The 22,371-nt window shown below is 31.6% G+C and overlaps 1 protein-coding gene and 1 long non-coding RNA gene across 11 annotated transcripts in view; one reads left to right on the top strand and one right to left on the bottom strand.

Moving 5' to 3' along the window:
• LOC145975219 (uncharacterized) overlaps positions 1-19,802 on the top strand; it is a 51,270-nt gene extending 31,468 nt beyond the window's left edge. For both annotated transcript variants that reach the window (XR_014439916.1, XR_014439917.1), the window contains exons 4-5: positions 17,415-17,540; positions 18,541-19,802. This is a non-coding gene — a long non-coding RNA (uncharacterized LOC145975219). The remainder of the gene's footprint in view (positions 1-17,414; positions 17,541-18,540) is intronic.
• The window catches only part of Wake (ankyrin repeat and fibronectin type III domain containing protein wide awake), a 78,410-nt gene that overhangs the window by 14,643 nt on the left and 41,396 nt on the right, over positions 1-22,371 (bottom strand). The window contains exons 1-2 of one of the 9 annotated variants that reach the window (XM_083105547.1): positions 21,261-22,115; positions 6,277-6,319 (exon numbers count right to left, since the gene is read on the bottom strand). The exons of 4 other annotated variants lie outside the window; for them this stretch is intronic. In XM_083105547.1, the coding sequence (XP_082961673.1) occupies positions 6,277-6,319; positions 21,261-21,335 (118 nt within the window). In that variant the 5' untranslated portion in view covers positions 21,336-22,115. 4 more of the 9 variants (XR_014439915.1, XM_083105549.1, XM_083105540.1 and 1 more) reach the window with 4 other exon arrangements.

The following is a 22,371-nucleotide window of genomic DNA, read 5'->3' on the forward strand; positions in this document are numbered from 1 at the left end:
GGACACGCACTCACTCGGTTCCGTCGCGCGACAATTGGCCATTATGAAGAAGTGGACCGAACATCGTCTCTCTTCCTTCTCGGAGTGGACAATTTACCAGCCCAATCAAATTTATTGCTGTCGTCCGTTAGTCGTTAAGATCTTGATGATGGTAAATAGTATGCTCCAAGATCAATGACAAGATCGCTCGTACAATGCCTACCAGCATCAAACATCTATTACAAATGAGACGAATCTTCTCAACAACAAGCACGAGTTTCCGTCAATTTTTTACATCGCGAATAACTATGTTTGAAAAAGGCAAAATTATTTTGGTAACGATACCTGTATCGCAAAAAAATGTTAAAATTGAAAGGTTAAAATTTTATCTTTACTTAAAAATTTGTAGAAAAAACATCGTTGTATTTTGTGTTGTATCGAGCTTAGCTTATCTTTGAAATTTATCAGCGTATTATTCAGAGTAATGATCGGCTAAAATATTCTTTTATGTGCCGTACCAGCCTGTTTCTCGCGAAAGCGTGGACGTTGAAGCGTGCTCGAACCGATAGGAAGGGGCAAAAGTGGTCGCTTGCAATACAGATTGGAGCTCATTAGATCTTAACAAGGGAATTACTGTTCGACGGGATGATAATAGGATAATTATAGTTCAGAGCTAAATGAATTGTTAGAATTCGACCTGATGTGGGGACTCGTTTTTTGATTTCCCGATAAGTAATTTTAAATCCGAATCGAGCACATGAACATGATAAGATAACAAAAAGAGAAGAAGAATATCCGCGAGAGGACATTTTCTTTTTCATCTCATTAATCATTCTGATAACACCCCTTTCCTCCCTTATTTTTTATATGGTTTCACTCGTCTTCTCCAGTACTTTTGCATAAATCGTACGATTTTTATCACGATAAATTGATCTCCTCATTGAAATTATTAATCCTAAATTCCCTCTGAAAACGAAACGATTCGTGACTTGATGCATTTTCCTACATCACAAATGATTGTTTACTCCTTCGGACTTTGTCCTCGTTATCTGCGCGCGTTTTGATAAACGACTATCTACTTCCTTTCCAATAAAGAGTCGCGATTATTTAAAGTCGTATCTTTATTCTGAAAGGCACATGTCAATTCTGAAAAATTTTCATCTTCACTTTTATGTCATTTTTTGCTATTATTGTTGGTAAAGTTGAATCTAATCAAACCCATGTGCGGATCGAGAAGAATTTTTCTAATATAGAGAAAAAAGATAGTTGGTGGCAAAAGAGATTTTCTAAAAGATACATTACCGACTAGCAATTTTTTTATTTTACGTAGCGCGTGCGAGAAAGAGCCTCTATAAACATCACATGGAGAAGCCGAGGATGTATCTTAATTGACGTTGTTCTCGAGTGGAACTTTAAGCAACATTTGCTGTCGTTGTAAAATCTCTGAAACGCGAACGTATCGTTTATGATTATGCAATGCTCTCGTGCTGTTGCCGCGTGAGGCCAACCTCGCAAGGACACGCGTACGTGTCCGTTCACCGTTCGCCATCCGAATACCATTGATGGCAAGCCGACCGAGATTAAAGTTCCGCCAGAACCTCTCTCGTCATGCCTTTCGAGGAGAAAAATTGTCGTGTATCGACTACCTGGCTATCACAGAGCAAATTCCATTCAGCTGGACCGTTTCTAGGCAGCTAGACGTTGTAAATCACATTTCCACACGAAAACAGAGTCGCTTTTTGGACGTCGTTGGTCCCATCAAGTTTCCTGGGATCTTCATCCAATCATCATTACGATACATCATTGCGGGATAAATATTCATAACTAAAATACGATAGAATCCATGTATCCTACTTCTCTTCAAATTGCTTTATCGTTGCCATCTCTCGCCTACGTTAAATTTCTTGATTCACGATGTTCGGCATTTCTTCCATTATTATCGTTATCGCGAGAGAAATGAGATTTCAGTACGTTATTTCAGTATTGGAGTGAAAATTGTCGAATTTTTCCTATGTACACACACGATGAAATCGGAGTTAAACGTCTGACACGTGACGGAACGTCGTGCGCAGGGTCGGGATCGATTTTTGGAGATTTACCAACGGATGGGTAGCTTCGAAACGCGTCGCTCACGTGCGCGCGCACTTTTTCACCGTTGCTGCTTTACACGCTGCCTTCGCTCAAGTTCAGCCCGAGACTCGAGCCGAATGAGGCGTCGAAAAGATGGATTTTCTCAGCGGCTGTTTTACGGATCCTCGCACGGCTCGACGATCCTCCTTTCTCCTTTCTCGCACTTGCGATGCAAATTTTTATTTATGAAAATTTTCGAGCGATCGAATCACTCGGACAGTCTCCTATCTTCCATGAGCTGTGAGCGCCACCGATGTGGCATTACTGGCGGGTACACATACCAACGCGACCCCCCGATCCATTCCATGGCGAGCAAACAGCTGCCCCCATGTCTGGTCCCCTCCATCAACCGGTCGCCACATTGCGTAGCTTCGGTGAGAGAGAGAATGAGAGAGAGAGATTGCCCAGCCTTTTGGCACTGACGACTGCCTTGCACGAGCCAATTTGTCTCTGCCTTTCCAGTTAGGCCAAATAGATAATCTATAATCTTTGTTATGGATATTGTAGAGGATGAAGCAAATGATTCGTCTTATTATTGTCGAAAGAAAAGGACACGTCTTGATAGAGTTGTTTATATAATAACGATAATTATTTTAATTCGTCAATTAGTAATTACAATCAAATATGTATTTTTTTTTCATATCGATAAAGACATAATTATTACGAATCTTTTGATGTAAAATGTTTACAAGATTTCATTATTATCTGAATATAAGAATAATATACACCTAATATATACAGAAAAAATGGACATTCTTGTTTTGAAAATATATTTTTAACATCTTGAAATGAGATTATATTGCGTTAATTAAAGAAAAATATAATTGGTTGAATAATTGCTTACTTGAATGAAGCTATTTTATATAGTTCAATCAAGAAAAATATATTCTTATGATTTAAGATTTAATTTTATTGAATAGAAAAGAAACAATGTTAGATAGAAAATAACATTTTTAAATCAAAGATTATAATTTTCTTAAAGTAGAATTAAATAATTATATATTCTTGAGGTGACAATTACAATATTAAAATAAGACTATAATATTGTTGAAATTTATTAATTATTAAGTTCTTCTAAGAAAATTATAAATTGTTGCGTATATACGAAACAATGAACGCATTAGTTTAAGTATATAAGTTTTGATTTGATACTTATTTTTTTCTGTGTATTTTTTGAAATGTATTTTTGAAAATTTGGAAATGATCTTTCTTAGACGCGAGAGTATCGAAGAAGTATATCAATAAGTTGTATCGAAAAGAAAGAATCGAACAAATTAAAATTTAATGCGTTAAACATAAATTCATCGTTCTAATTAAATATTGATGCTAATCTGGGCAAACATTGAGATTTTTTTATCTTATTGTTAGCATAAGTTGTAATGCATTTCAAATTTTTTTTCGCTTAATTTACTCAAACTATTTTATTCGATGATCGAAAATATTAAAATAGATGTATTACGTATTATGGAGTGCATGAGGCTAACACGGAGTTTGGCAATGCATACAGTTGCATGAGTTAACTCTTCCGTTCTAATTTCATTCGTGATATTACCTCAATGTTTGCCCAGATTGACGTCAACGCTTAATTAGAGCGATGAATTTGTGTCTAACCCATTGGACTTTAATTCATTCGATTCTTTCTTTTCGGCACAACTTATTGATGCATTCCTTCGATACGCATTTAAGAAAGATTATTTCCAAATTTTCAAAAAATATATGTATATATTATTCTTATATTCGGACAATAATCAAATCTTGTAAACGTTCTACATCGGCTTCAAGGTAATAATTATATCTTTATCGATATCAAAGGAAATAAATATTTAATATGTAATTGGTAATTATTGACGAATTAGAATAATTATCGTCAAGTTAATATCCGCATGCGCGCATATATCATTGAATAATTTAATGCTATTTGGTACGTATTAGTATTAATCCACATTGAAATATTTCGAGATTATTACAGCGAATCTGCTACGCTTCAAATTTTCATCACATTCGACGAATGCATATCCTTTTCCTCCTGTATAATTTTCCTCCTATCTTGTTTACGTCATTAAGCAATTGGCTAGATGATGTTTTTAGCAACTATCAATCGAGAATATTTTGATGTACCTCAAATAATAAAATTATAAACACTCAATGTGCTACACGACAAAAAAATTTAATACAAACGGAATTTAAAAATTTAGCAATTAACGATAAAAAAATTTCAACGTCATTTCAAAGACGTGGTATCTTTTTGTAGCACATGAATGATATGTTAAATATCCGCAATCTCATTAAATTTAACTCTCTGTAAGGCTCTTCTCTTTCTTCTTCCTCTTTTTATTATTACGTTTAACGAATCGTATTGCATTTATTAATCGTATATGGATAAAAGACCTGATTATTTGCACTTTCATGCAAGACCGGTTTGGTATGCCACACTTGCTGTTCTTTCAACAAGGATAAATACAACACGTAGAAAAGCACTTGGTTAGATATCACTCTTGATCATCTAGGTAAAAAAGAGATGATATCATTCCTTATAACATGTTTCCATTGGAAATCAGATTTTTCGGAACAGCACAAGGCACACCTATTCATGGAACGTAACATAAATTATGAAAATGTCGAACATTTCTTTGAATAGTTGATTTATTTTTACCTGCGAAAAGGCCACCTACTCTGGGCTAATAAAAATAATAGGAAAACGATGGAAATTTGTTGATAATATTCAAATTTACATTTAATATAAATAAACGTGAATTTTAATAACAATAATACTTGCACACATTAATAATTAATATTAATATCGAGAAATATTTATTATTATTTTTCTAAAAATAAATTTTATATTGTTGTTATGTGCTTTCAGTTTGTTAATAAAATAATGAATTGTTGCAAAAATAAAACAAAAAATGCCGAAAAGTTTATTAGCAATCGCGGAGTGAAACTTTCTTAGGAAGTTTAACTATTATACTCTGCGAGAATTTAATTTTTACTCTGAGACTACACGATAACAATGCACAGAGTTTTGTTCGCATGAAACGAGTCGTAACGAGGAAAGGCACGAAACATTTTTATTCCATTTAGAGGGAGGATGCATTCACCTCTGTTAATTTGGCCTTGCATCACGAGAAATCAGTTTAATAGCGTGATCAAGTAATTTATTGCTAATTTGTTTCTCTAGTCTCAAATTTATAGCTTCAATTAGTAGACAACTGATATTAGAAATGAGATATTATGGATTTATTATTATCGTTATTAAAAAATATTTATAACGAAAAATAAATTATATTAATTGGATTTTTCGTGAACTTTTTTGCTATTTTATCTCAAATAGTCCGAAATAGAATGAGATATTTTATATATACATTTCATATTTATATTATATATATATATATATATATATATATATATATATATATATATATACGCTACCGCTCAAAAGTATTTGGCCACCCTTAATTTAAGAGAAAACTCGAAAACGAAATTGTGTCTATTGCCTTTCATCGATGTTTATTGTTTATGCGCTAACGGAAAGTCGTTCTCAATAGCTATATTATAAATATCACTTCATGTTTACTAACAGCTACAACTAGTGTTTACTAATAGCTACAAAGCCAAATAAAAGCTACACAGCTACAACTAGTGTTTACTAATAGCTACAAAGCCAAATAAGGTATTTATGGCTCTTTTCCTAGAATGAATACTTTTAAGTTTTTACTACAAAGGCGCGTGTTTCATGGAATTTTTTTGTTTATTTGATATTTTAGAATGTAACGGATATAGATTTGCGTCAGTTATCTGCTGCCAAAAATATCTAAAGAAACTTTAGAAAAATTAATAAGAAGATTGCCGAGACTTTGTGAAGCCGTAAAAAATAAAGGACACATGGATGAATCAAAAATTTAAAATTTTTGTATATTTTGATATTAAATATATAGATTAATATAAATGAATGATTTTTATTTATTTATAGTCATTTAAACACAATTTACCTAGGTGGCCAAATACTTTTGAGCGGTAGTGTATATATCATACAATTTATTACAAAATATAATGTAGAAATTTTAACTGCTGCGTTATTACAAATTATCCTCCTTACGTACTGATATTTGTAATATTCACAAATCCATTACCTTGAGGGGAGTTAAGGTAAAATAATACAACACTTACCGAAACGATGCGCAATAGTAGAGTTGTAGAACACAATATTAATCTGTAAAATACAAATATGTTTAAATTATATAATATGTAATGTTCAAAATAATTAATATTTCAAAAATAAAATTATTGCGCATAATTAAATTTTTATTCATTTTTTAAATAAATATATAATACAGAAATGAAATAAAAAATATTTTTCAAAAAAAATTTGCTGTATTTGTATAAATCATGATAAAGAAATTTATAATTTTTATATACTTAATTATACGTAAAGAATTATAAACTTTACAAACAGTATTGAGATATTTTATTTATTTCACAATTTTATCTGTATAAAATATTAATTATGAATATTTTATTAAATATTTCAAGTATTTCAAAGTAAGAATATTTTATATACATAAAAAACACTCAAAGCGCGGTAAAATAAATGCACTCTACTTCGACGATAAACAAATTAGTTTTAAAAAATAATAAATTAATAACAATGCTCAGTCCATAATTTCAATCTCGCTTGATATCCCTCTTCCAGATCATCTCTTTTTTGTGTTTGTTGTTTATGGCACTCACATGATATTCACTTACAAGAATATGATTAATTATACACGCACTAATTACCAGAATGGAATTATTACACAGCAATCTGTATAATATCTTTTATGTTAATCATTTGTGACAAATGACGCTCTTTACATTATTATGGGAAAATACGAAACGATTACACATATACACTTATTTTCCGTTCTGGAAAATCGCGTGGTCAAATTTATACAATGCTATCTATATTGTTAACGAATATGCACTTTATTTTATAATAATTTTATTAATTCTAATTTTATTAAATCTAATTAAAACACAAGTGAGTAAATGCACTTTAATTTACAATTAAAGATAGATCAAAACGCAATATCCAAAAATATGTCGTTTTGCCGCGAGATAGATTTCGATCGAATAAATTATCTACAAAATAAGCGTTTTAATAAATCACAAATGTACAAACGCCAAATTTACGGCACGTGAACAAAATATTAAAATACGGGATTAATAGGTTTTGCTATAGATTAAATGTATCGGATTGTAACGTTCGAATCAATCTACTTAATGACTAAATGATTTTATTAATGAATGAAAAATTCGAAAATGATATCGGTTATTTTATTCCGATACTCTACGATACGAAATACATAATGACTAATAGAAATGTAATAATTAAAACTTAATTAATCGTGCAAATATTGATAATTATCAATTGTAGAAAACAATCGTGTTTTATGAAATAATACGATGCCGAATATTCTTGTGACGTATAGCGCGTTATTGTTTACATACAATTTTAACGTATTCTCTCGACGAGAATTGAGCGAGTCAGTCTTATTGTCATTCACACGGCGAGACTCGAGCAAACCAAGTTTCGTTATTATTCGTGTGGCGAACCCCGAGTGAGCTACAAATAAAGTGAGACGCTCCGTGTGTTATCTCTCGAAATATTCCAGGTACTAAGGGAAATCATATGTGATCTTTATTATGATTATTACAACTCACAATTATCAACTCGTGTGGTTAATTAATATCTGCGGTTATCGTGCATCAATTAGTTATTAATACGCGAAGTAACGCTGTCAGTATCACGATTAAATTAGAAATGCCGATATCATTTTCGAATTTTCCAATTATTAACTAAATTTCGCGAACAAAAAGATCAATTTGAGTTTTATTACGACATATTTCACTGTTAATACGTACATTAATCGTTATTGACTTCTTATTTTAATATTTTAATATCAATTGCGTATCGTATATTCGACGTTTTTGTACATGCATGTATTCATATCGGTGATTTATAAACGCATATGATTCGATACTGATATGATTCGATCGAAATGTATAGCAGGAGTAAACAAAACATTATATATTCTTAAATATTGCATTTAGCAATCCATCTTTACTTATATCTATTCTTTAATTTAACTTGTACATTTATTCATTTGTTATAATAAAAGATAATAAAATTATCGTAAAATATGTATCTTAAAACAACACGTAGAGACAACGTACTTTTCGCTACACAATTTTCCAATGTCGAGTGGATTAGAATTTCATGTAACTGTAATTTTCTTCTGCTTCAATATAAAATAAAATGCATATCGTGTGCAATTAATCGGGAGTGATGGTAAAAAGCGCCTGTATCAAACAGAGCGATTCTGGTGATTAGTGCACGCGCGATCATAATTAAACGTGCTTTTGCAAAAATATCAAATAGAGGTGTAAACGACAAACACAAAAAAAGAGACTCGAAGGAATATTAAATAACAAAGTATGGAGTGAGCAAATTATAATTTTATTAATTTATTATTTATAAAATTAATTGCTCGTTTATTTCCACAATAAAAACTATAAATTATTGTGTCTAGATTGCGATATAATATATATAAAATATTCTCTTATTTTTTTGAGGTACATTATTAAATTATTTTATATTACTAATATTTTTATAGAAATATATATAAAATATTTCAACATTTTGTTTACATATATATATAAAATTTATACTTCTTTGGATTAAATATATAAGAATTATAAATTTCCAGATATTTATCCATGTATTTATTATTTCCATGTTTTATACAAATTTATATCCATTTTTTAAAATTATTTTATTCTTTTATTACGTACTTGTTTAAAAAAAACGAGAAAAAATTTAATTATGCACAATAATTTTTTTGAAATATTAATTAGTTTAAACATTCCTTTTTACATACTTGTATTTTACAGCTCATTGTATTGTGTTCTACAATTCTGCCGTTGCACATTGCACTGATGAGTGTTGAATTATTTTATCTTAATCTTAAAATAATGGATTTGTGAATTTTACATCAGAAATATCAGTACCTAAAAATTTGAATGTGCAATAACGTATCGGTTAAATTTTCTGCATTATTAATTCGTATAAGTTTCTTGAAAAAAATATATATAGAAAATTCGAAAGTTGATAAAACAAAATATTATAGTAAAAAATTTTCAAAGAAATTAAATAATAAAAATATTAAACATTTCTTATTTTAAATAATATTTTTTAATATATAGGGTTCATAGAGTTCCTTAATCACATATTTACACATGAGTTTTGCCCGCGAGGAATTTTACAGTATATTTGTGAATAATATGTAGTAGTATCAATAATATTAATGATATAATTGCAAACTGTATGTATACATATGTACGATAAATTCGGAATTAGAGCAATAAATTAGTACTTAATTATGCTATATATTCATTTAATCTCCCGTGATGAGAGCACCAGATTAATGGAGGTGATGCGTCCACAGAATTCTGATTACCGCAATTTTAATAATATTTATATTTCACATAATGATAATACGAAAGGAGTAATAAATTTACTGAAAATACGATAATCTATATTTAATGAATTAAGAAATGTTTCTCTCATTATTACAGAGTTGTAAAGGAATGTTATCATGTTATGTATTGCTGCAGTTTAATTTTAGTTCAACATCTACGCGTATTTTTGCTATCATTGAGAACGTTTCGTGTGAGGAATAAAATTTGAAATTAAATCCATGATATCTTCTTCGCGAAAACGTGTTAATGAAAAATTCATTGATTCATAATTCATAACAATACACATAGTTGATTTCACTATTGCGGACGCAGTCTGCTTTAATTTAATACGGTTTTACAGTTTCGTTTTGCGGTTATTACCCAATTATTTAAATATCCAACACATATGCGTAGTTGAAATAGGTTGAATATATTTACCATTTATATTAAACAGAGAATAAATAGGAAATCTTATTAACATAAATGTATCTTATTAAATAATCTTTGTACTTGCATTCTACTTAAATGCACACATATTGCACATGCACATACAAATATTATATATTTTGTAATTTTTTTGCACATAATTATACAATATACATCTACGTACGATCGATTATTGCGCGATGTGCACGATACCATTTTGCTAAAAAAATAAACTATATTGATTTTGTATTTTATACATTATGGAATAAATTTGCATGCTTTTACAAAATAAAGTGCTTTACAAGGTAATTGTTTGATCGGTTTAATTGATTTTAATTAAATTTAATTAAAATTTCAAGATTTACATTATTTTTACATACATACATATAAAGATTTTTTATTATTGCAAATATAAAATGTCCGTGATTTAGAGAAACGCCATGATTATAATGCCAAGAGGACACTTCCCATACGGTTGCGTTTGACGTCTCGGGAATCGCTCATCAATGCATATAATCGATCGGAATGAAACGTATTGTCTACCATTAATGAGACGTAACTGTGTATGTATTACGTACGTATCTGTACAATATTATTAGACGGAAAATATGACGCCGCGGTATCACGTAAATATAGTATATGCGATGATGCAAAACGGATGCACTCTCCGCGGAATCCATTTCCAACTGACGTTGAGATATATATGTATGGCAGTGTCAGGAAATTGGAAGTGCGCAAGGACGCGCACGGGTTCTGTGCACGACTGCATTAAAAAGTCATACATATTTGCGTTCGAAAGAAAACGAAAAGTAGCAGAAAAATGCCAATTTTTTTGCAGCCGAAGGATTGCTTTTACTCCCCAATAATCCGGATACAGATGAAATGTCATAAAACTCTATGCATAACTCTCGGAAGCAAAGAAATGTAGTTTTAATAGTAGACATTAGATGCGTAATAAGCTGCAGCAAGATAAAGTAATTCATTTAGCGCCGCAGTAAAATCCGTTTAAAGCAATGGTTGAGCCAATTTCCCGTATTTACCTTGGCGATGATTTGGAAAATTGACGGAGAGCATGTTAATTATTTGGCGTAATCGAAAACTACCGCGATAGGAGAGATATTACAACGAACGGCCTTGAATTATGAGCTGATAAATTTGGATCGTTAAAACATTTTTTGCTCGAATATATTAGGCATATCGAAAAAAACAACGAAACTCTTCGTTCCATTTGATAAATTTGTTATTCGGAATACTGCAAATCCGATTGATCGTTGATGAGTTTTGCCCGCGAGGGATTTTACAGCGCGTTGGCGATGAATTATATTTAAATAGATTAAAAGCTTGACGCGCGCACTGGGAGATGTGAATGACCGAGACCGAATAATTAAAGAATTAATAAATTCCGTAGAGAAAGGACGACGTCATCGACATTCTTTGTCACTCTAATGGACTTCGAAACCCAAGACACACTCCACACTCGCAAATTTCAGATTCTCGAGGGGGTTTTCAGGCTGGATATGTAAATTTCAACAATCTTTCCTCACGATTCTGAAAAGCAGGTCGTTATTTTTGCACGAATGAAAAATAACAATGCGTTTTTTTCTTAAGAGACATCGAAGGATTTAGCAAATAAATAGACGGAGAAGAGAGCTTCATCGAACTTGAGATATTCTTATTAATAATTATACACCTTTGATACAAGCCTTACGAAATGTCTAGTAAAAATTGAAATTATATAACATGTTGAATTTTATTCGTCGAAATTGGATATTTTTAAAAATATGTTTTGTGATAGTCATTTAGTAAAAGGAAATAATTTTCATGTACTATAAGCTTGATAATAAACTACAGAGCAAACTTTTTTAAAACACACAATAGCGACACTTTTTCCGATTACGTTGCAAAAAATTTTTAACCAAAGGCATAATCGTGCGCATCACATAGTGATGCGCATTATCCAAAGCAGAAAATAATTTGCATGCAACAGTAGTGGGGATGCAATTAACATCATAACTACGCGAGGTAACGATATATAAATTGCATTCTCCGCAAGAATATTGCATACGTAATTACAGCATAGAAGGTATATTCTCCCAGAAAATTTCTGTCGAATTGCATATATATATATATATATATATATATATATATATAATAACTCCCAAAGTTTTACTTTATTGTTTTTGACACAAATATAAACAAATACAAATTATAAATAAATTGTAAGAAAATCATTTCAGTTTGTTCAATTTATATTTGTATTAATTAAACAACGAGATTTCAGCTTTGACGATAATTTCGAAAAAAAAAACGCATGCGATTATTTTTAGCGCCACGTGCCAATATGAAACAGGATCTCTAATTATTTTTAATGGAACGCAGGAATTAGTTTTGTATATGGATTACTCGCGTTTGAATTACTCGTTTTTATTGCATTGTATCAAACAGAAATCCCGATATTTCCATTCATAGCTGAACGCAACGATACACAAAATGTACAGTCCTTTTACATAAATGGTAATGCATATAAGGAGTATATTTATTGAATGCATAAACATGAGAGATTAATTATTTGGAATAATATTTTGTATCTGCTCGGTGAAGCAATTTAAGAAAAAGTTTTTCAAATGTAATATAATTTTTTTACTTTTCAGTCTTGTCAAAATTCTAGTTCATGGAATTTCTTTTTTTTATAATAGAAAGATGCGTCTTATAAAAGTTTCAGTTGCATGTTTAATCAACGAGATTTTTCAGACTCTCTGGTGTGAAAAATATATACGTCGAATACATTTGGAATTAAAAAATCCTTCAAATAATACTTTGCAAAAATATAATTCTTAACATGTATTTATTACATTACGTCATCGTATTTGTGATTGTGATTGCGTATTATTATTATTATCTGCGTATTATTATTATTATTATCATCTCTATTTGTTAGTATTATTATTATCTGCGTATTATTATTATGCGTATTATTATCTCGTAATATAACGTTATTAAAACCAAGAGGAAATTTTAAAAAGAAAATCTAATACTAAATAATTTAATAAACAATATTAACTTTGGAACAAGAAACATTATGCTAATACACGATTGAAATAATAAAAATATTAGACTCGGAAAATTTATGCGTCACAAATATATTTTCATATCTAAATGTTATCTCTCGGGGAATTTATGCGATAAGTTAGAGCAATCTTTTTAACGAAAAGAAGCTCTTCTCGGGAATAGAATTCGTCCTATGAAACCAAAGTGGACGATGCTCTCTTCTCCCTGAGGAATATGCGGAGTGAAGGGAAGTAGGGAACGACTCGAAGTAAGATTTCTGAGAGAAGAAAAGAGAAGGGAGAAGAGATGAGAGGATAATGCATTTTCTTCTTCGAGATTTGTGTCGCCAATGGTTCTTATGCTGCCATCGTTGCGACCATATTACGGAGTCGTTGCCGCAGACTATAGTCAATGGTTTTTCATTGCAAAATATGTGCAGGTGTCTCATTTAAAATTCTATGGGAAACAACCGCGGCATAAATCTCGCCTTTAAAGACTATCGAATCCTTCGTTAAATAAAAAAGACAATCTTCACTTGAAAATAAATTATACGACGGCTTTTTTACTTTATTACTTTTGCGTGCACAAGCTTTGAAGTTACTTTGTATTTTAATAAATTTAGCAATGCAAAAGCATTTTATCATCTTGATGTTACGTTGTGTTTTGATATCGAGATTCAACGCTAAATTAAATAAATTAAATTAAATTGAATGATATGAAATGTATGTATGTCCAAGTTGCCCGAAAATGATAAATCTGCTCGCAAAACGGTCCACAAATATTCATTCAATTTACACACGATTGTTGATAAACAAACATGACAATTTTATCATTATCAGGTGCGAATCTGCGGTAACGATCCACTCTATTTCACAGTTTCGTTTCATATGCGCATTTCTTTAGCTATTGCTATTTACGAGAACACTAATGATGCCATCTGTGGAGGGTAGAATAAGGAAAGAAATGTTCATAAAATATTCCATCACGAATAAATTGTAACATATATACATCGCATTTTCGGAGTATTCGTTAAATTAAAGATTGAACAATGATTTAGCGAAACAATGTTATTCGCATTAACTTTTTTCGTGGTCAATCACAATTAATAATTAATTTATTAAAAAATATATATATTCTTTCGCGTGCGTCATTAAATTTTTCTATCACTTTATCTCGGCGTGCATCACATTTTACGACAAAAAGATTGCTGCATTCTCGTATTGATGTTTGCGTCGCTCGAAACTACATCGCGTGTATATCGGCCGTTGTACTGCGCTATGTAAAAAGGATTGATATGTGTCGCGTACACATGTTGAAATATAGACATTAGATCCTGTACTGAATTCAGTGATGCAAACTTAATCTGTCAGGTACAACGAATAACACATCACAAAATTGAGAAAATAAATGTAGAAACGTACTTGCATAAATAAACTAGCATTCAAATTCAAAACATTAGAATTTTAAAACATTTTGTCAATTTATTATCGTAATTAATGAGATATTTTGCATTTTAAATGTTATGTAAATTTCGAATGTTACATGGATGTATTAATTCTATGTGCATGATATCAAAGTTTAACATAAATTATTCGAGAGAAGGGAGCATTTGTATAAGACACAGGATATTGAAAGTTTCTTTAGAAATTTTCATGTAAAATTCCCTTTATGGAGATGCGGTGTGTGATTTAATGCATCACTTGATGTTCGTCCCATAATTTAATAACTGCGTTATCAGTTGCACAGTGCAATTTATCATCGCAGCATGCGATGGCGTGCGATAAATTTTTACAATCACTGACATTTTACGAACGAACATTTCATTCCCTATGTATTAGTAATTTTCAAACAGATACTAAATCAAGATATGTTTATTCATCAGCTTTGAAATCTGGTATAATGATTTTAAACAAAAATAGATCTGCTTGATATTGTAAATATCCTCGTGGGTTTTGTGCGTTAAAGCATATAATGAGAAATATTTTATATAATGATAAAAAAACACATGTTTATTATATATACATATATGTATATCCAATATACATACACATATATAAAAAAAATATCTCGATCTATATAGCAGCTTTATTATACGTTTAAAATATCTGAAAATAACATAACATCGCACTTTAAAGAAAATATTAATATACAGGGTGATTCTTAATAAGTGCGAAAAATTGTAGGAAATTTCTTTGTCGAAATTTAAGGGAGATCTTTTATATAAACATATATTTCTACATCCCTCTCTGTGAAGTTACACTCCTCCAAAAATGGGAGTAAAAATTAGGTTTTTATTTTTTAAGTTTTCAGGTTTTTATTATAATTTTGTTTTTGTTTCAATTTCCCAACATTTATTCTAATTTTATTTTTATTTTAAAATTTAATTTCTCGTAATTCGAAACCTATGCTATTTAGCATCGTGCTGTGCACGATAACGTATTTTATTTTTTTCTTGAAAACTACTGATTTTATGAAAAAATAAAAGAAATAAAAAAGTTTCTAAATAAATCAAACATATTATTAGTAGAAAATATCCACCTAATTTCATTTCTTTAACTTGTTTCAAATTTGAGAAAAAAATAAAAACCTAATTTTTACCCCATTTTTGGAGGAATGTAACTCCACAGGGAAGGATGTAGGAGTATATATTTATACGACAAATCTTCCTTTTCGACAAAGAATCATCTCCTAAAATTTTTCGCACTTATTAAGAAACACCCTATACATTATAATGTAAAAAAAATATATATATATATATTATTAATTATAACTTTCATTACAGCATTGCATTATATTATAATCGGGCATATTGCATTGTTTCATGTGAACTGCTTTTTGACAGAATACGCTTTGTAAAATTTTCGATTTATGGACAAAAATTTCAATGAAACTCTACTAAATAAATATTCTCGCTCGCGAACGGAACATGTTGATGTCGCGCCACTTTTGATTGAGACAAACTGATAATTGGATTTAACACGACTAATTGCATCGAAAACAAATAGATATCGTAACATTACAGAATTTAGTCAATTCTCACGTACACGCGTCATCCTATTTATCTCTGTCTACTTTATTCCCGCGTACAATACGTTTAAATTTCAATCACCGCGGAAACGTCACCGCGGTTTTCCAAATATCTATTCGTGAATGCTTTTTTTTATTTAATATCGATTATTCACTTGTCAAACTGGCAGCCGTATAGGTTTTTTATATGAGATATAGATGAATAATTTTTTTTATATAATGTCTATAATAATCGTAGACGTATAAATTTTTTTCGAAGTGGATCAATAATTTCTTTAATATAACGCGAGTCTGTCATATCGTTGAAGATACGTAATATTTGTTGAAATAAAATCAGACTATTCTACAATTAAATGGAAAATATTATTTGCAAAATTGCATGAATTTTCTGTTTCGTTTACCTTGTAAAATTTTATTCAAAATTCCATTCGTGCGTCGAACTCCTCATTTTTATATCGCCGTTGTGAGAGAAATGTTCATTCGATGATAACAATTTGGAATTTGATTTAGTGCGTGGAGACTGTAATGTACATCGGCAAACTAAATTGTCTAATTCTCTTCTTATAAATTGAATCACAAAAATTATAAGCACTTTTATCCACATCACACTTTTAACAAATTAACTTTTGTCAAATTAATGATGACAACAGATGAAAATTATAACGATAAGACGATTTTTATTAATCGATCATTCAAAGTTTACTATGTCAATCACATTATATAACTCTTTGTAAGAAATATCAGAGAGAATCACGTTGCATAAATAATGTAAACCACACTGCGTTGAGTCATTAGAATTACACAAAGGCAATTGTGTACACATTACAATAATACTCGGGTATCGCATACGTATATACATTTCTGACCAAATCCGGTGTGTCACTTGATCGTGACTTTATCACATCCGATTGAAAGTAACTTCGCCTTTAACGAAGCGGAATGTAATTTCGTTATCGATTTGCAGTGCAACGATGCAATTTCGCGTTGCACCGGGAACACTGAAAAGCGTCATGGAAAGCCACAAAAATGAGGTAGAGCTTTTCCAGTTACATAGTCAAAGAGAAATCTATCGAAGTCAATTAACCACGCGAAATGATCTTTCCCACGTTCAACTCGCCAAATTAACACAGAGAAAAAAAATATTATATGTATATATTTTTTTTCTTTTTTGTGACTGATATAAAAACTTTCCCTTTGCTCAAAAATTTGTAAAAAAATGTCATATATAGCTCTCCAAATATAAGTCATACATTTTTTTGAAACTCGCGCAAAATTTACGGGACAATTACAAGACGCGTTTTTTGCAGAAATATTCCTCGCTATTCCTCGCGCAGAAGTACTTCCTCGCGATGTAAAGGAAGGACACAGACTGAAAGGAAGGCTCGTAACAGATGTGGTGTGCTGTTAAGCATCCGAGCATGACATTGGGGCAGGTGAGTTCGAATTTCGTTAGACTCAGGGCTGTAACATGAGCTTGGCAGGTTTCAGATTGACGCATACAAGATATTGCATTTGAAATACGTTTGCGTATTGAGAGAGACAGACAGAGAGAGGGAGAGAGAGAGAGAGAGAGAGAGAAACTCCTTTATAACATAATTATTTCTTAATAATGGACTGTCTAATGTATGTTTACAGTATAATATAATCAAATATTTTTACAGAAATTAGATCTTTAAAAAATTTTAAATTGCAATAAATGTAATGAAAATATAGTTAAATGAATAAGAAATTAAATTAAAATATTTTATGAATTTTCAAGGCATATTTTTTTCTAAAATAGCTTGTAATATAAATTTTTATCACATCCAAAATATAATGTAAGAGAGATATCAATACGTAATAAATCAATGTGTACCGTTTTTATTATCTCTCTGGTATTCTCTATGAAACGAAACCGTGTTGAGATTTACATGTTTTTATAAGAAATGAAAAAGCCTTTGGCTTTTATCAATATGATATTGAGATATAGTCTTAAATTTTTTTTAAAGGAATGTAAATAATTTAATCATAAAAATGATTTCATTTAAATATATTCAATTTTTAGCAAACATGATATACGAAAAAATTCTCGGATTTATCATCATTATTATTGAACTCGTATAATTTTACATTAATATCCCTTAATCGTTTCACGATTAACGTGTAATTAATTCAGAAATATCTCCGCAACAATGATTATCCATTTGTGCTGAGATTTCTCGTTAAAATATCAAGGTCTAAAAATAATATAAATTACAGATTATTATCTAGTAATATAGCACACTTATTACTACGTGTTTTCACAGAAATATTCCCATGCCTTATAAAAGAACTGCTAGATGTGTTTCAACGTACAAAGACTCACCTGCTTCTCAGACAATTATACATTCTGTGTGTGGAAAAAAATGGATATACAATATTATATTTTATGATTATAATTTTGATTTTTCTCAGGTCTCTTCTGATGTCGCATCTATCGAAAATATCAACGCTTACCTTACCGCTACTTTTCGACCGTTTTAAAATATGCGATACTACGAGGACACCCGATACATCGGTACATGCATCGCAGGTGCCGCCCTTTTCCGGAGTGTTTTTCTCACACGACATAGTGGGCAGAAGGGTGAACAGCGAACAAATTCGTAACGGAAACTTTTAGAGTACTATGAAGTAATTTCATGCAAAACTTGAAAGAGCGGAAGTAGGACAATTACGATGGGGGAACAATCGGGAACTTCCGTGATTTCTGTGAGCGTCGTAAACCAGTCCGTGAAGTTTCGCTTAGATCGTGATCTCTCCTCGTACGAGTATACGAGCGAGTGGATAATTAAGAAGCAAACTTGGTGCGTCATAGCAGATGGAAATGTAGCTAAAAAAATAAAGCTGAGAGAGAGAGGGAGAGGGAGATCGTTTCTTCTGAAAATCTGGTTAACACCATAAAATATTATGACATTGACACGAGGTGAGAAGAAGTACTCATTTTTTGGCTTTTTTTTATTATATCTCCTTGTCTCGCATTGCTGACGATGCGGAATAAAGGAAGCTCGCCATGCATGAAGATCACTTTTGGATTCTGAATAATTCAACTCAACAAGCTTGAAATAGGGCTATACGGCATAAATTTATGAAGAAAAAAGTCAGAGACAGAGAAGGAAGACAAAAAGCAATAATAATAAGGAAAGGTTTATTTACAACTATAAGTTTGAAATGCGCGTTACGATATAATGTTTTTGTAATAAAAAAAATGCAATTAGTTTCTTCACATAAAGATACCACTCAAACAAGTTTTGGATCAATGCCACTTTGTAAAGGAGACTTTAATTAAAAATTCGATTAAATGAAAAAGTCGAAGGAAATGCAATTGTTCATGAAAATTACAATTGTCACATAGCGTGGCCATAGCTCGACTAATTTAATTTAGGTCGGATGAAAAAAAGAAAAAGAATTAATTTCAAGGAAAATCTGAGAAAATATCTCATTTCCGCCTGTCACTTCCGATCATGATTCTTCGATGGCTAGGTTGACGTTAGGCGAACGCATTTACATAATCCGATCTTACAGATGTGGTCCATGCAATCGATGCATAATATTAAGTCTTATAACTTGACGATAATTACTGTTTTAATCTAGAAATCGATGTTAACAAACATCTCTCTCTAAAAAGTTTAAATCGATATAAAATAATGGAAAAAAGTAATGTAACGATAATAATAAAACTGTTCAAATTCAATCATTCTTATATTAGCAATTATGATTATTTAATATACCGGCTTCAATATCACGCACTTTTGAATGTTTTTTAATTAAGAATGATAATGAGAATATACACACGCGCATATTATTATTGATTTAATCAAATTTAATTAAAAGATATTTCTCTCGTGCATTAATTAGATGAATAATTTGTAATTATCAAGTCTGTTACATTATTGTATTAGTTATTCACACCAAATATTACAAATTTAATGTATTATTACAAGTAAATGGTATATTAATGCTCTTTAAAAATATCAACGCAAAAAAATAGCGCTTATATTTTCGGAAACTAATAGGAAAAATTCATCAGTAATTGTTGGATAGGAATGTAATTCCGCTGAAACGCTTGGATCGTTTCATCTACATTTGCCTCTGCCATTTATATGCAGAATGTATATGCATGTTTGCTTTCACTTGACGTGCATATCAAGACGTTGTATACCCGAATCACTTTCCTCTCTTTGCTCAAAGCTCGTCGTGTGGATTCTGTTTAAATTCTTTCACGTTGCGTCGCGGTATTCGAGAGTGAATGGCGAAAAGACACCCGTCTTCCATTTCCAACGAGAACCGAAGCAACATTTAAGCGAGAGAACCCGGACCCTTGACGAAAGTGAAAGCGAATCGTCTCTAGGGACGGAAGATGTATCTTGCGTAATCGATTGGAATTTACGAGAATCTCTCCGGATCAACCATCATTCTTCCGATATCAGGGCGATTCGGATAAATGATGCTAAAATGAGATATGATCGGAATCCTCCAGCTTCACCTCGCATTATTGCAAAACATCGCACTGAGAAAGAAATCTGATTGCATTAATTAGAAATCTGGCAGATTCAATTAGTATGTCTGTTGAAAAATGGACGAATTAGAATTCCTTTAGGAAAAGACCAGATGAGTATGATTAATTTCTTCCTGTTAAATTTACCAAATTTTCTTGATAATAATACTAAATTTACAGAGAAAATGGCATCAATATGTCCATGTTTAGTTATTTAGTTGATATAGCAAAAAGTTTTATAGATCCAAATCTTTATAATAAAGTCTATTAAACGTTCTAGTTATAAAAAATCGAGTCTTATCGTGATGACTAGAAATTCTGCTTGATTTAACCAAAATGCCTTTTATAAGATACGTCTTGTTGGTGCAATCAAATGATTTTGCTCAGTGCGATGAATTATAACGATTAAGCTCGTTGATGCTTATGCTCTTAGAAATCGTGTGAATCGAGATTGCGATGCGTGCGAAATATCATCGCTCTATCAAATTCAAGTCAGTCTCCGAAGCGACTCTGCTATGATGTCTGGAGAGGTCGGAGAGGCGAACAGTGAAATTCAATCTCGTTAAACCGCTCGTAATTACCACTCGCAATCGAATCGATTAGGACGTTTGTGTCGTGAGGTGTTCTCGTTAAAACTCACCGGCGGCGCCGTTGCACGTCGTTGCACCGAATGTAGAAACCGGTTTATGCCGCGCGACGATTCCCGACGATGCATTCGTGAGGTCCTCCACCTCCGTACGTGTCTCTCAAATTCCACCTTCCTCGTTCATTTTCATCGAACGATGGCGCGGCTCTGTCGTGGACAAATTTCATCGAGCTCCTCATGTTTTTCGATGTATGCCATAATCGCCAACTAGCTCGATTCACAGTTTAACGATATCGATAAAGTTCGTGGATAATTCGTCTTTTTTCGAAGCTTTGCAGCGCTTCGAGCCATTCGAAGGTCCGTGAGATTCGTCAAGTATATCACAGCATTTTCAATTTTTTCAATTTTTTCAATTTTATACAGTTTCTTTTTAAAAACGTTACTTGTCGTAATATTGTTGGCACATCGTTGGTGATTGTTCGATCGTTGTAAGAAAATTATTCTCCGCTTATTAGATCGTTCCACTCACTGATCACTACTTACTTTGGATATGGAGCAATTGACTTTTAATAAGATTGACTCCACCTACGTCAGTATCATTAATCGTTGCTAGAGAAAGGAGGTTTTCATCATTTTCTTTATATACAACGATGAATTATTATGAATACTGAATTATATAACTATATATAATTTAGGGAGGTAGAAGAAGAGAAAGGCAGAGGATATCGTGCGCGAAAAAGTTGAAGACTTTTAGATTAATCGAATGCCACTGATTGTTAAATCGCGATTTAGGGAAATTGCATTTGCTCTCTATCACGTGTGATAAGTGATGTTTGCGCGTCCTTTGTTCACCATCGCGAGTCTTACTCGGCGAGAGTTTCGAAGTACGCGAGGACGGTCGCGGCCGCGAACTGTGCAGGTCGCTTAGACACGCGACTCGCGAGAACACCTTTCTTCCTTCGTCAAACAGGTAGACTTAAACGAAACGCAGAAAACGATTGGCTGAGAAGAGACCTGTCCAGGCCGGTATATCGTGCACTTTGCTCGAGGTGTACGCTTTCTGGCTTCATCACTTTCAGACGCCTAATCGAGCATCGCGCATACAAGGCTGTAATCAGGAATATCGTTCTATAGGCTGTGTCAGAGTATTATACTCTCTTGGAAA

Source organism: Camponotus vicinus, unplaced genomic scaffold, assembly GCF_025532165.1.
Source record: "Camponotus vicinus isolate PSW18456_S1 unplaced genomic scaffold, iyCamVici1.0 SCAF_7, whole genome shotgun sequence".
Lineage (NCBI taxonomy): Eukaryota > Metazoa > Arthropoda > Insecta > Hymenoptera > Formicidae > Camponotus > Camponotus vicinus.